Consider the following 13795-nt stretch of genomic DNA (forward strand, 5'->3'; position numbering starts at 1 on the left):
TCTGTTTATGTGGTGTTGAGGAATTGAACCCAGGGCCTCAGGCATGCGAGGCAAGCACTCTACCACTGAGCCACCTTCCCAGCCCACCTTACACTTTTATATAGGTTTTGTGTTTTGCCAAAAGCTTTTATCATATTCCCATGTCCAAAATCTCCACATTTCTCTAAATTTAGATTACAGCATGTTTTATCAGCATTATGAATGTATACATATGTCTAACATAAACATATGACATCTATATCTTTATACATATGTATACTAACATGAAGTCATATCAAGTCTCATTGATAAAGTGTGTACATTATGTACATATGTATACAATTATTTTTTGTTGTTGGTTGTGGGGCTTGAACTCTGGGCCTGGGCACTGTTCCTGAGTTCTTCAGCTCAAGGCTAAGCACTCTACCACTTGAGCATTGGCAACACTTCTAGTTTTCTGGTGGTTTATTAGACATAATAGTCTCACCGACTTTCCTTCCCGGGCTGGCTTTGAACCATGATCCTCAGATCTCAGCCTCCTGAGTAGCTAGGATTACAGGTGTGAGCCACCAGTGCCCAGCTATATGTATACAATTTATACATAGAATATGTACACACATACATGTATAGTTGTATGTGAGTGCATTAATATATGTATGTCCAGATGTATACATTAAGTGTATGTGTGCCCATTGTATACATTGTGTGTGTGTATGTATGTATGTGTGTATATATATATATATATATATATATATATATATAATATGGCATTAACCTGACATGATCCTCTTTTAAAAGACTGACTATTCAATATCACCTTAGATAATTATATTTATATGAAGAATTGAAAAGAAGGCGGAGTCTCCCATATGTTCATTTCAGCCTGGGTGGCAAAATGGCTTTTAGCAGTCAATGCATGAAAATGGCCTACGTTGAATAAATTAGCAAAATCACAAAAGGAAACCACGGTAGGAAATAGTTTTACACATGTAATTGCTGAAATCCTCTAGTGAATGTGTCAGTCTGTACTAAATAAATAAATTTGTTTATAGACATGTTCTGTATTAGCTTCCACTCTTTCACAGCCCTTTGCCAAACAAAATCGCACTCAAAGTAGGATGTTCACACCCGAGTAGGAGTTTCTTGGATAAATATTTTCATTATATGGAGACCAAAACCACTTTTACAATTTTCAGACTTTGATTGAAATACCATATTTCTTTACTTTTTTCTCCCATCTTTTCTCCTGCAACTGCATATACATTAGTTTCTTCCACTGACATTAGTACTCTGGAGCCACAGCTCCACTTCCAGCTTTCTGGTGGTTAATTGGAGATAAAAACCTCTTGGGCTTTTCTGCCAGCTAGCTTAGAACCACAATCTTCACATCTCAGCCTCCTGACTAGGAGTACAGGTATGAGACCAACTCACTCCGAGGTAATTTTTGTACAGGATAAGAGAGAGGGATCAAGTATATCCATTTGTTGAAGAAGCTGTTTTTTGGTGGTTTGTCAACAGACAGTTGGCCTAGGTGTATGCCTCTCCATTGTATACCATTTGTCTGTTTTGGGTTTGTTTGTTTTTGCCAATGCTATGCTGTTTCACTTATTATGGCTCTGTACTTTGTCTTAAAATCAGATATTGTGTTGCCTCCAGCTTTGTTCTGTTTGCTCAACATTGCCTTGGCAATGGGCATTGCAAAGGACATTTCCTTTGCACTTTCATGTGAACTTCAGGATGGCTTTTCCTGTTCTCTGAAGGATATTATTTTCATGGGGCTAGATAGAATCACTTTGGGTAATATAAACATTTTAGCAATGTTCATTTTCCCACTTCATGAACACAGGTGGTCTTTCTATCATTTAGTGTCTCCTATTTCTTTTCACCATTATTTTGTAACATATTGTGGAGGTCTTTTTTACTTCCTTTGATAGTTTATTCCTAGGTAGTTTATGTATGCTATATGATTTCTTTCCCAACAAATTTGTCTAAAAAAGCTGACTTTTTATGTTTATTCTGTATCTTGCTACTGTACTAAATATATCAGCTCCAAAAATTTTGGTAGATTATTTATGCTTTTATAGCATCCTATCACCTGCAAATGGGATTATCTGACTTCCTGACCTTCCTATTTGTATACCTTTTATTTCTTTCTCTTACCTAATTGCTGTAGCTAAAACCTCTACTGCCATATTGAATAAGATGGGTAAGACTAGACACTCTTACCTTGTTCTTGATTTAGAGGAAATGCTTTCCGTTTTTCCTCATTCAGTATAGTGTTGGCTAAGTATCTGTTTTATATATAGGCTCTATCATGTTGAGTGTTGTCTTCATTTTTTTAATGTTTTAAAACATTTTTATTGTAAAGTCTCTTCAATATTTTAATTTGTTCAGAGCTTTTCATTAGGAATGAATATTGAATATATTAAGTGCATTTTTAATCTAATAAGATGATTATATAATTAACTCTCATCCTGTTGGTATGAAGTATTATGTTTATTGATTCCTACATTGTGCCATCTGTGTATCCTTAAAGTGAAACCAACTTGATGGTGGCATGTGATATATATACTTTTTTTTTTTTTTTTGTCGGTCATGGGGGCTTGAACTCTGGCCCTGGGCGCTGTCCCTCAGTTCCTCAGCTCAAGGCTAGCATTCTACCACTTGAGCCACAGCACCACTTCTGGTTTTCTGGTGGTTTATTGGAGATAGAAGTCTCATGGACTTTCTGCCAGGCCAGGCTGGCTTTGAACCACGATCCTCAAATCTCAGCCTCCTGAGTAGCTAGGATTACAGGCATGAGCCACAGGCACCCGGCCATGTGATATATTTGATTGTATTGATAAATTTGCTTACTCATCTAATTTTTGAAGTGTTCCTGTGTATTAGAGATATTCTAGACATATAAAGATAAATAAAATAGCAAGACTCATGAATTCTGGAAGCTACTGGTCAACTAACAGAAATAAAAATTAGTGGTTGTGTAGCCTGAGCTCCTTCAAAACTTATCTGGGTTAGCAACTCCTGTTGTGCATGCACATGTGCACACATTGCACATATATGTGCATGAGTTTGTATTGCTGCTTGGAATGAATATAATATAAAATAGCTGAATAAAAGTTTAATATTAACTCACATTGAATATTAACCAGTGTTGTATTTACGTGCATTCAGTTGCATAGGAAACAATATAAATGTAGAAATGATATACTTTTAGTCTCATAAAATTACTAAAGATGATATTTACAAAAACTTTTTTCTAAAATTCAGTATAGTTGGTACGAACCACCTAATTCCTTTGCAACAAATACACATATCATATCATTTAAAATGACTTGTGCCATTAGAAATAGTAATTTAATAAGTAAATTTAATGTAGAGTTTTTTTTAATCAGAATGCTGAAACAACTTGGTAGTAACCCAAGAATTTTTAAAAAGCCCAATGTTAGAGTTCATTAGTAAAATAAGACACAGAGTAGGAGAAAAACATGCATAAAATGAGTTTCTTGTTTGTGGAGGCTCACTGTTGTAATCCCAGTGCTCAGGAGGCTGAGGCAGGATTGAGGTCCCAGGCTGGCCTGAGCCATGCGGCAAGCTCCAAGCTAGCCTAGACTGCCAAAACCAGTCATCAAATGCCACATTACTCGGCATGGAGTGAAAGTTAGCAGTGTCTTTTCCCCCCCCATTTTCCTAATCAGGGTAGACCTCTTCTTTAAAAAGAAAGACACCCTTGCTCTCCCTAAATCAAGTCTCTACTGTCAGGCCAGCTGCCCTCCAAGGTTTCTACAGGGTATTTATAACATGAGGGAAATACACAAAAAGGAACATGTTTAATTAAGAGTTTTGCGTGTTTCAGTGTTATACATCATATGGTTCAATTTAGGTTCTCTGAAATATCAGAGTTAGAATGAAATTATCAAAAAGGGAAAAGTCACATGGCTGTATTGCAAACAAGATGTGCCTATTTGTATTTATGTTTGCTAATGAGATTCAGCCATGATTTCCACTTTGATTTTAAGACTTTAGACCACCATTCTGCTTTCTTCATTATAATTAAATCTCTTGCCCACACGCAGACACAGGGAAGCAAAGAAAAGGGGCATATTTTATCTTTTAAGAAGCTGTTGCCTAGCTTTGATATGAAGTTCCAGAGCTTCAAAGAGTATTAAAGCAAAGCAGCATGTCTCTCATGGGCACAGTCATCTCCTCAGGCAATTAGAGGAGCGAGGAGAGGGCTTACAGGCGGAGTCAAGGAACCCACAGAGGGCAGAGCTGAGTTCCAGTGTGTGAATGGAGGCTGTGGAATTTGAGCAACTAACTAGGTTTAAATCACAGAGAGGTTTTCTACCTCTCTTCTGGCAGTGAGACTGCCACCAGAGAGGTAGGAAAAGGCCAGCTAACAAGCTCTACTGAGTTTTCCTATAAAGCTTTCATGTAGGATGGGACAGATGAAGGATTAATTGAGTTGACTATGAGACATCATTTGTACATGAAATTCAGAAAGGTACTACCTTCTCATTCCCAGCTCAATGTGGTATTTCAGTAAGTCAGATGTTTATTAAGTCAAGGCTAGTGCAGGTATTTTGCTCTCAGTTTACTCTGCTGCTCCCTCCCACCCTCCCAACAGAGCCAAATAGGGCTGTACAATCTTTCCTTCTGCCCACCTTACCCCTACGGAGGGTGGAAGAGCTCCTGGGTAGTCTAAGAGCTTGGTTACTTGTGGGAAACCAAGGAGGCTCCTGTGGCCCCCAAATCATCCAAAATGCATCTTAATTAGGAGTTAATGGTATTTAGGGAGAGGGTGACTATATGCTCCAAATCTTTTTATTGACCCTTTTATTGCTGGATTTGACCCAAATTGGCCAACTCCAAACAGATCCAGACAGGCCACATTGTTTGCTCAACCCTAAATCACACTGAGCGCACAGCCTTGCTGAGACTTCAACAGAAACACAGTGCGCCGCCTCCTTATAGGCCCTGATGGTAGTCCACTTGCCATAAAACCTTTCAGTAAACATCTTAATTATCTTGATATTTTTTCAGTTTATCAAAGTTACTATCTGGGCATTCAAAGAAGAAATTGAGAAGAGAACGTAGTCATTTTTGTCTATAGTTAATGCTTTATCTGCCTCCTAGCACAAGTATTAAACTCAGTAAATAGTGTTGGACTTAAAACTACAAGGTAAGCTTTCTGGCATATTTTTCAACTTTTGATTAAAATAAATATTAATCTTTTGCTCTTTGTTATTGTTTTTATTTTGGTTTGGTTTTGAGATGGGGTCTTGCATGCTGCCCAAACTGGCCTCAAACTCCTTGGCTAAGTCATCTACCTGCCTCAGCCTCTATAGTGCCTACATTTACAGCCATGTGCCGTCATACCTATCTCTGTTCTGCTGCTTTTTGTTGTTGTTGGTGGTGGTGGTGGTGGTGGTCATCGTCATGGGGCTTGAACTCTGGGCCTGGGCACTCTCCCTGCGCTCTTCAGCTCAAGACAAGTGCTCTATCATGTGAGCCACAGCACCACTTCTGGTTTTATGGTGTTAATTGGAGCTAAGAGTCTCACGGACTTTCCTGGCTGACTTTGAACCGTGATCCTCAGATCTCAGCCCCCTGAGTAGCTAGGATTACAGGCCTGAGCCACCAGCACCTGGCTTCTGTTCTGCTTCTTAATTTTAGTTTGTATTCCTTAAAAAATGCCAATTGATGCTGACCCATTAAAAAAAAATAGAAGTGAGCCAATTTGGGAATTAAAGGGTTTCTCAAACCTGTCCATTCACAGATACAAAAAAAAAAAAAAAACACCTGTTTTTGCTGTATTGCACAGATATGGGATGTTGTATTTTTTTTTTTTGGTCCGGTTGTGGGGCCTAAACTCTGGGTTTGGGCACTGTCCCTCAGCTCTTCAGCTCAAGGCTAGCACTCTACCACTTGAGCCACAGTGCCACTTCCAGCTTTTTTTTTCTTTTTGCTTATGGTGTGCTGAGGAATCGAACCCAGGGCCTCATGCATGCAAGGCAAGTGCTCTACCATCTTCCCAGCCCCCTGTTGTATTATTATGTTCACTTATTTCTAGAATTTTTTCTCTTTTCAGTTACCCATTGAACTTTACAAACATTTTCTTTTTTTTTTTAATTGTGAAAATACCATACAGAGGGGTTACAATTACGTTGGCAAGATAACTAGTACATTTCTTATCAAGCATTTTTGCCATTTTTTACTTCCATTCTTGTTGTTAACTTCTAGTTTTATTCTGTTGTGATCTGAGAAGATACATAATATGATTTTAATTTTTTTCAGTTTATTGAGACTTGATTAACATATGACCTAATGATATGACCTGCCCTGAACAATGTCCTGTGTGCTAATGAGAAGAATTTGTATTTTGCTCAATATAATGTTCTATAATATGGTTCAACTCAAGTGTTTCTTCATTGATGTTTTGTCTAATCTGTCCATTGAGGAAAGTGGGCATTGAAGTCTCCAACTATTTCTGTATTAGTCTCTGTCTCTGTAGTATTATAAAAATTTGGGTGGTCATATTGTATGTGTGTATACATATATATATATTTATAGTTGTTAAATCTTCTACAAATGTAGTACTGAAGGGGAAGTTTGTAGCAAATTAATGCATGTATCAAAACAACAGAAAGATCTCAAATAACTCCACTATGGACCTAAAGGATTCAGCAAGACAATAACAAACTAAATCCCAAATTAGCAGGAAAAAAAAATAACAAAGATCAGAGCATAAATAAAATCAGAACAAAAAAAATATAAAAGATCATCAAAGAGTTGGATTTTAGGAGGATTAAATTGAAAAACCTTTAAATAGACTGACCAAGAAAAAATAAAGGACCCAAACAAAAATCAGGTGGCAACAGAGATATTACAGGTGGTATCACAAAAATATGAGGGATCATAAAAAGTTACTGTGACAATTACATGCTGAACAATTGGAAAAGTGAGAAGAAAGGGGCAAATTCCTGAACACATAAAACTTCTCAAACTTTAAAAACACCATTTATAGTTTCTAGGGTTTTTTTTTTTAATTTAGAATTTAGCTAGCTTTTCGTTTTGGCGTATGCTTATCCATTCAGGTCAAATTATGATCTATACCAGAATGTAGTCTGTCTAGATAAGCAGGCTCATATCCTACCTACAGAACTGGGTGTCCGTATTGTACATGTTCAGTAATTGGTACTGAGCCTTGGTACTATTGCATTGTTAGCCACTTTTGTGGAGCTGTGGGAGTGGATGATACCTTTTCCAGGTACTATGAGATAAGCACAAATGGTCCCAGAGCTTTTGGTATAAGCAGTGATGGTCCTAAGTTTATGGAGTTATGGGGGAGATCTGTCATCCTCGTGTTGCAGGACATGGATCGGTATGTGTCTGGGCACATATAACAAGCTTGGGGGGCGGGGGGGAAGAGACATTTGTGACACTAATGTGACAGCAGTCCTGCAGCTTCAGAACCTGGACAGGACCCTCCCATTGTCCCAAGGATACGTTGGCTAATGCTGGAGTTTTTTGCACTAAAAGCTGCAGTCACAAAGATGTGGGCTAGGACCTTCCGTGGCTCCTGTCGGTTGTAAAGACTCCAGAATGGCAGGTTATTAACTCCAGACAGGATGGGTCTTTAGGGTGGAATTTTTATCATTTTCTCTATTTTTCTAAAAATAAATTATAGAAAAACAAATCGAAGATTATGAAGTATCTAAATGTGGCTGTTAGCAGTTTAAATCATGTAAAATATGCCAATAAAGGGAAAATTTTATTCCTAAATTCTAGATTTTAGTTCTGTTCCACTTCTGTGCAAAATAAAGATCCAGGATAAGTCACAAGAATCCCTGTATTTTCTTGGCCCGCCAACTCTGAAGTACAAAATCTCTAACTTGGGGTGAAAGCCAACTCTCCTTTGAGATCATCATCTTGGGAGGAGAGACTTTCAAAATCGGCTCCCATAGCTTCCTGCTCAAGATGTCAAGGACTGGGAAGACCGTAGCAAGTCAGCAAATTATAGGCTGTTCAGATACTTAGCAATGATTCTGGAGCATGTTGAATGGAGAACACGTGTTTATAAAAGAGGAGAAGGTTCAGCACAGCACCTCTTTGGTGTAACCACCCAATCAAATAACAAAATGAGATGTCTTATTCTGCTTATTTCCCACGGCCCCAAAAGTAGACTAACCACAGTAACTTCTTTTGTGTGTCTTGGTCCTGAGGCTTGAACTCAGGACTTAGGCACTGTCCCTGAACTTTTGTGTTCAAGGCTAGCACTCGACCACTTGAGCCACAGCTCTGCTTTCAGCTTTTTGATGATTAATTAGAGATAAGAGTCTCAGTGACTTCCCTGCTGCGGCTGGCTTTGAACTTCAGTCCTCAGATCTCAGCCTCCTGCGTGGCTAGCATTACCGGTGCCTGGCTCCACAGTCACTTTTTAATAGGGCAGTTGCTGTAGCTTTACCACCAGAAATGTTCCTAGTAAGTACCATATTAGCTTGTAGCCAGCAGTCTGCAACACAGGGGAAAAAAAAGCTTTTGCCTCTTTTCCTGGTGTAATTGGACGTGATAATTCACTGCAGCTCCCTTTCTCTTTGACAGAGTGCCTACCGCAGGAATGGGATGGCGTTTTTGGCCTGCTGACGTGCCTGGAACTGCCTACGGGAACAAGAAAGGCAATGTGACACTGAGGTGACTTCCACTCCTTGCACAAAATAAAATTTAAGTTCACCTGCAGGGCCCATCCCCTGCTTTGTTTTGACTGTCAGCAGGGCTGACTCCTGCTTTTGTCCAGCCCTTCAGCACTGAGTCTTGTTTACTAGAGGAGCTATTCGGCTAATTAATGACAGGATGTTTGGGGTAACATGTAGGTGGACAAAAACACAGATCACACAGTTTTGAAATTTTCGTTTGGCATGGGTTTGCTGCCCTGGGCTCCCAGATCTTGAAAGCAGTGTCTTTTATCCCCCAGTGTTTAGTCTGTGTTTTACTTGATACATTTTATAATCCAGGCTTGAGACAAAGGAGACAAAATTAAAAGCGTCGTCTGTCTTCTCCTCCCACTGTCCTGCTCACTTTACTCTGAACACATGTTGACTATATCTATGAGGATTTTAGAGACAAATATTCATTTCATAAACTAACTGTCATCTAAGATCCAACTGTCCTGAGGAACCGACTGCTCCCTTCTTACAATATATGCATCATTTTCACCATCTTCCCCCACTTCCTGTCCTACTCCTCTGGCGTGTTTGTCCTCACACAGAACCGCCATCTTCTTTTTCCTCTTGCCATAATCCTCTTCTCCCAGGCCCACTGGATCCACCCCTGCAGAAGCAGTCAGAACGGAGCAGCCTGTACCTCTTCCCTACTCTGTTTCCACCCTAGCCTGGAAGGGGGGTGGGGGGGGAGGGGGGAGCGGCACTGTGCTGCTGTTTGCGGGGACATCGAAGCTGCCCTACCAGAATCTATACGTCTTCTACCAAATGAGAATCTTGGGAACAAACCAGAATTCAGCAGACATAATTGTACAGTTCCTTATTAAATATGAACTGCAAAGAAGAAAGCTATTTCTTTAATTCTGTGAGAAATGTATGTAGTTTAGGCTTGAGACACACTAACACAGCCTTTGTAAATAATTAATGAAAACAGAAATAAGGAACTTTTAAGGTTTTTTCTTATGACCAGGTTGTTGTGAGTCCCAGTTTCTGTGAGTATGTCATGTTACTCACATTTGTTCTGTATGATTTTACCTGTTCTCTGGTAATCCTTTTGGAAGAAAAACTGCATGTCAGAAACAAAAAAGACAAATTTACATCATCAAAAATTACCATAGTGTTTTAATGTCCCACCCATGCTTAACGTGTGATCAAACTTTACTTTTTATCATCTTACTTATTGCTTAGAGTCCCTAACAATGGAAAATTATAAGCCTGCAATATACATTCTAACTTTTGAAACAACATATATTGTATTTGGTTTCAATCTGCCAGGCTTAGAGGAGGTATAAAAATTTCAGGGACTAATTTTTCATGTTGAAATTCCTTCTCTCTCCCACATTATATATTTTAAAGTGTGCAGAGCAGAAAATAGAGGGTTTAATTTTTTTCCTTCATTTTATTCTACCTGATCTCCTTATAGTCCCAAAGAAGGAAGACTCAATGTACATTTCTCTCAGAAATATGACAGCTCTGTATTTTTGTTGGTCTGGTGTATGTTTGTCTATCTTGAACAGTCTGACAGGTAATTATTTATAAAATCTGGTTTTGCCCGGCAAGTTCATATAATAACCTTTCACTTTTCATCAAAAGCCAGAGAGCTGAATTTAGAATTAAACAAGGTCATTTATGTGTGTCCTGAATCAGTCTAGATGTGTCCATAATTGCTCAATATTAATATTTTTAATTTTTTTTCTTTTCTACACTTAAGTTCTTTCTCTTAGTCTTTCCACAAGATTAAATTTGAAGTGAAATAAAATTTTCTTAAGCAGTGAATATAGAAGTAAAATTTATAGAAGGAAAGCTTCAGAAAATACTAATAAACTCTCTCAAGGTGAAATGTCATATGGAATCATAGAGCAGATGATGATCTTAGAGGTCACAGAGAACAGCTACTCCTTTTACAGATGCTACCACTTGGCCTGGATGGAGAAGGTAGTTTCCACACATCGCTTAGCAATGGCAGTGGCAGGCCAGAGATGAGATTCCGTGGTCCCAAATTTTAATCTATGTTAACATATCTGGATTTAGAAAAGACCAGGATACATTGGAGTTTTATAGCATATTTATCCCAGACAATAATGTCAGTTTATGAAAAATGATAACTAATTATGACATATCCTAACACATAAATGTTAACATTGAAATCATCACAGGGACTTTGGTATTACTTAAATGATCTCTTTTCTCTCACATACCAGGCTCAACTCTAAGTCACACACTACACAATGCTAAATTCTGGATTTGGCCCTTATGCTATAGAGATCTAATTTGAACTTTAAACATTTTTTAACCTGTCTTCTTAAAAATTGATATTGTCTCTAAATTAGAAGTAAAGGAAATAGAATTATTTCTCTCTTCATCTCCATTGGGGAGTGTGACTTCTAAACATGCCATTTAGAGTTTGTAATTAGCCTTTCCACCTTCACATATCATACTGGCTGAGGTTCAGAAATCATATTCCAGTTTTAAACCAACTATTTTTACTCAAAATCCATCAGAAACACAAATATTTTTAAAGATATATATAGTTCCTGTATCTGAGAATTCCCCATTTATTACCGCTGTTTGTTTTTATAAAATAATAAACAACCCACATTAATGCTTTTACCACATAGAAGACAAATAAGCACACCGGTGGATTCTGGTAGGACAGAAAACAAGTTTACTAGTCTAAAAATTATGGAGTTTAATTTGATGATATTTTTCATCTCATCCCCAAATCAGGCATACTTCCAGTTCATGTAACCCCTTTATAAAACTAAATAACTACAGAGAATATCCTCTCTCATCTGTCCTCCTGGAATTTAGATAGAACCTTCCCAGGTTGCATTTAACATTCTACCATCAACCATGTATACATCTCATAAAATATTTTATAGTTTCCTGTATGTTCTGGCTGAACATTTCATAGTACATAAACACTTCGGCAAATAATCTCAGGGCAACAAGTTGAATATGCCATAGCAATATACCCCCGCAACTCTCATAAAGCTAATTCTCCAGCAATGTATTTTCTTATTTTTATCTTCTTCTTTGAAATCCAATATGTCTGCTGTACAGTGGCGGGGTGGAGAGGAGCGGGGCAGTCTAGCAGTTTCTGTGGAATTGTGTTCATTAAAGCAGAGGCTTTCTACTGAGGGCACCACGCCAAGCTTCAACAACAAACCCGTGCCTGCGGGAATTGGATGTAAATGTGATGGTTAAATAAGGGCCAGATGCCTTCAAAAACTCAAATATTAAAATGTCATATCTCTTCAACTAAGTCTCAAGTGTCCTGAGGAGAATGATACCATGGCTCTTAAATAAAAAGGAGAGGGAGACTTGTATTTGTTTTCTGGAACACAATATCAAGTATTCAAGCTGTCGTAAGTCATGGAAATTTTGGGAATTGAAGCATACTTTAAAACAGTCAATTCCTACAAAGGCACAAGAAACCCACATACAATAGTGCATTGTTAGAAGCTACTGTAATCCAGCCTACAGCATCATATTCATGATCTCTTTTCTGCTCATCGCCACCCTGCGTTCATTATTCTCACTCGATTCCAAAAGGAAAGTAAAAGTTTCAAAAAATATATAGAAGCTGGGTGCCGGTGGTTCACACCTGTAATCCTAGCTACTCAGGAAGCTGAGATCTGAGGATCATGGTTCAAAGCCAGCCTGGGTAGGAAAGTCCCTGAAACTCGTATCTCCAATAAACCACCAGAAAACCTCAAGTGGTAGAGCACTCGCCTTGAGCTGAAGAGCTGAGGGACAGTGCTCAGGCCCAGAGTTCAAGCTCCATGACCAACCAAAAAAAAAAATACATATATATATATATATACATACATGAGAAAGCAAGAATGAAGACCAAAATGTAATTTTATGTACCAAGGAACACCCACCCTACTTACTGTCCAAACTTATGCCATATCCGCACTGCAGTAAGTTCAGCACCATTGCTACATGCCATTGTGGGCTCCTCATGCCCTGTGTCTATCTTATCATGCAAGACTCCCAACCACTTAGGCCATCCTCAGGTTAGACGCCTTCTGCAGAGTAACATATGAAGGATCTGGTATTCAGACCCAGTTCTCTGATCCTTTGTTCCACAGTGTGGACAAAAGGCTTCTGAGAACACACTGAAGAGAACTGTTTTGTAGCCCTCAGTCTAGAAACACAGTACCAAAAAACTTGATTACAAGACATTTTCATTTTAACTCAAATTCCTTTCCTAATGCCAAGTATTATGTATACAGTATAATAGAATATAATTATACAGAGCCATGCCAACTCCTTTAGTGTCTTAAACCAAAAGATAAATACATGTGATCAATGAACATATTAATCTGTTCAAATAATGAGAAAAACTTCCTCTGAAGACTAGATGTCTTCAGAAGACACTCATCACACAGGCTACTATTTTATGTTTTCATAAATTATCTGTCTTGTTTATGCGTGTCTACAGTGGCAAATGCAATGGAAGAGCACACAACAATGCTCTGAAACATTCTACAAATAAGTGTTCGTCATACTAGTCATAGCTTCTCCTAGGCTAGCATACTTATGTGCATCTTTTGGGGAGCAATGGTATACAAAGATTTAGATAGGAAAATGGAAAGAGGGGCTGAGGACAACTTGAATTACAAGTGATTGTTTTCTGTTACAGTTAGCAGCTTCTTTAATTCAACCTGGGATCTGTTCTACCTCAGGGCAAGTTATTTCTGATCTTTAAGATGAAGAATGGGTGTGCCTGCCTATAATACAGTATCTTCCTTTTCTGACAGCTTGGCTGCCTCCAGATCACCTGCTTGTCTTTCCCATTGGCCATTCCTCCCTGACCTGTGTATGCCATTCAGTCAGGCAGTTTCTGGGCATTGCTGCTGGAGGTTATTTGGCTTGACACAGTTCCGTAGGCATGGCTCATAAGGAGTTTAGAATCCAAGTAGCTTATTACTTATATAGCAACAGAGTCCAAATCAACATTGATTCACTCCTACAGGAAGATAGCAAGTCAGAGTGGCCAGATGGCAGAAGCTCTGAGTGTGAGGTGGGTCACCGTGCCACAGATTAGGAGCCAGTCTTCAATAGCAGCCAAATGTTGTATGACTGAC

The 13795-nt window shown here is 38.6% G+C and overlaps 1 protein-coding gene across 1 annotated transcript in view; it reads left to right on the forward strand.

Annotated features, from left to right (window-relative positions):
• Supt3h (suppressor of Ty 3 homolog (S. cerevisiae)) overlaps positions 1 to 8718 on the forward strand; it is a 244295-nt gene extending 235577 nt beyond the window's left edge. Inside the window, exon 10 of the mRNA XM_013019032.1 lies at positions 8584 to 8718. Coding sequence (XP_012874486.1) covers positions 8584 to 8625 — 42 coding nt within the window. The 3' untranslated portion in view covers positions 8626 to 8718. The remainder of the gene's footprint in view (positions 1 to 8583) is intronic.
• Positions 8719 to 13795: the final 5077 nt, after the last annotated feature.

Source organism: Dipodomys ordii, unplaced genomic scaffold, assembly GCF_000151885.1.
Source record: "Dipodomys ordii isolate 6190 unplaced genomic scaffold, Dord_2.0 Scaffold44, whole genome shotgun sequence".
NCBI classification, from domain to species: Eukaryota; Metazoa; Chordata; class Mammalia; order Rodentia; family Heteromyidae; genus Dipodomys; species Dipodomys ordii.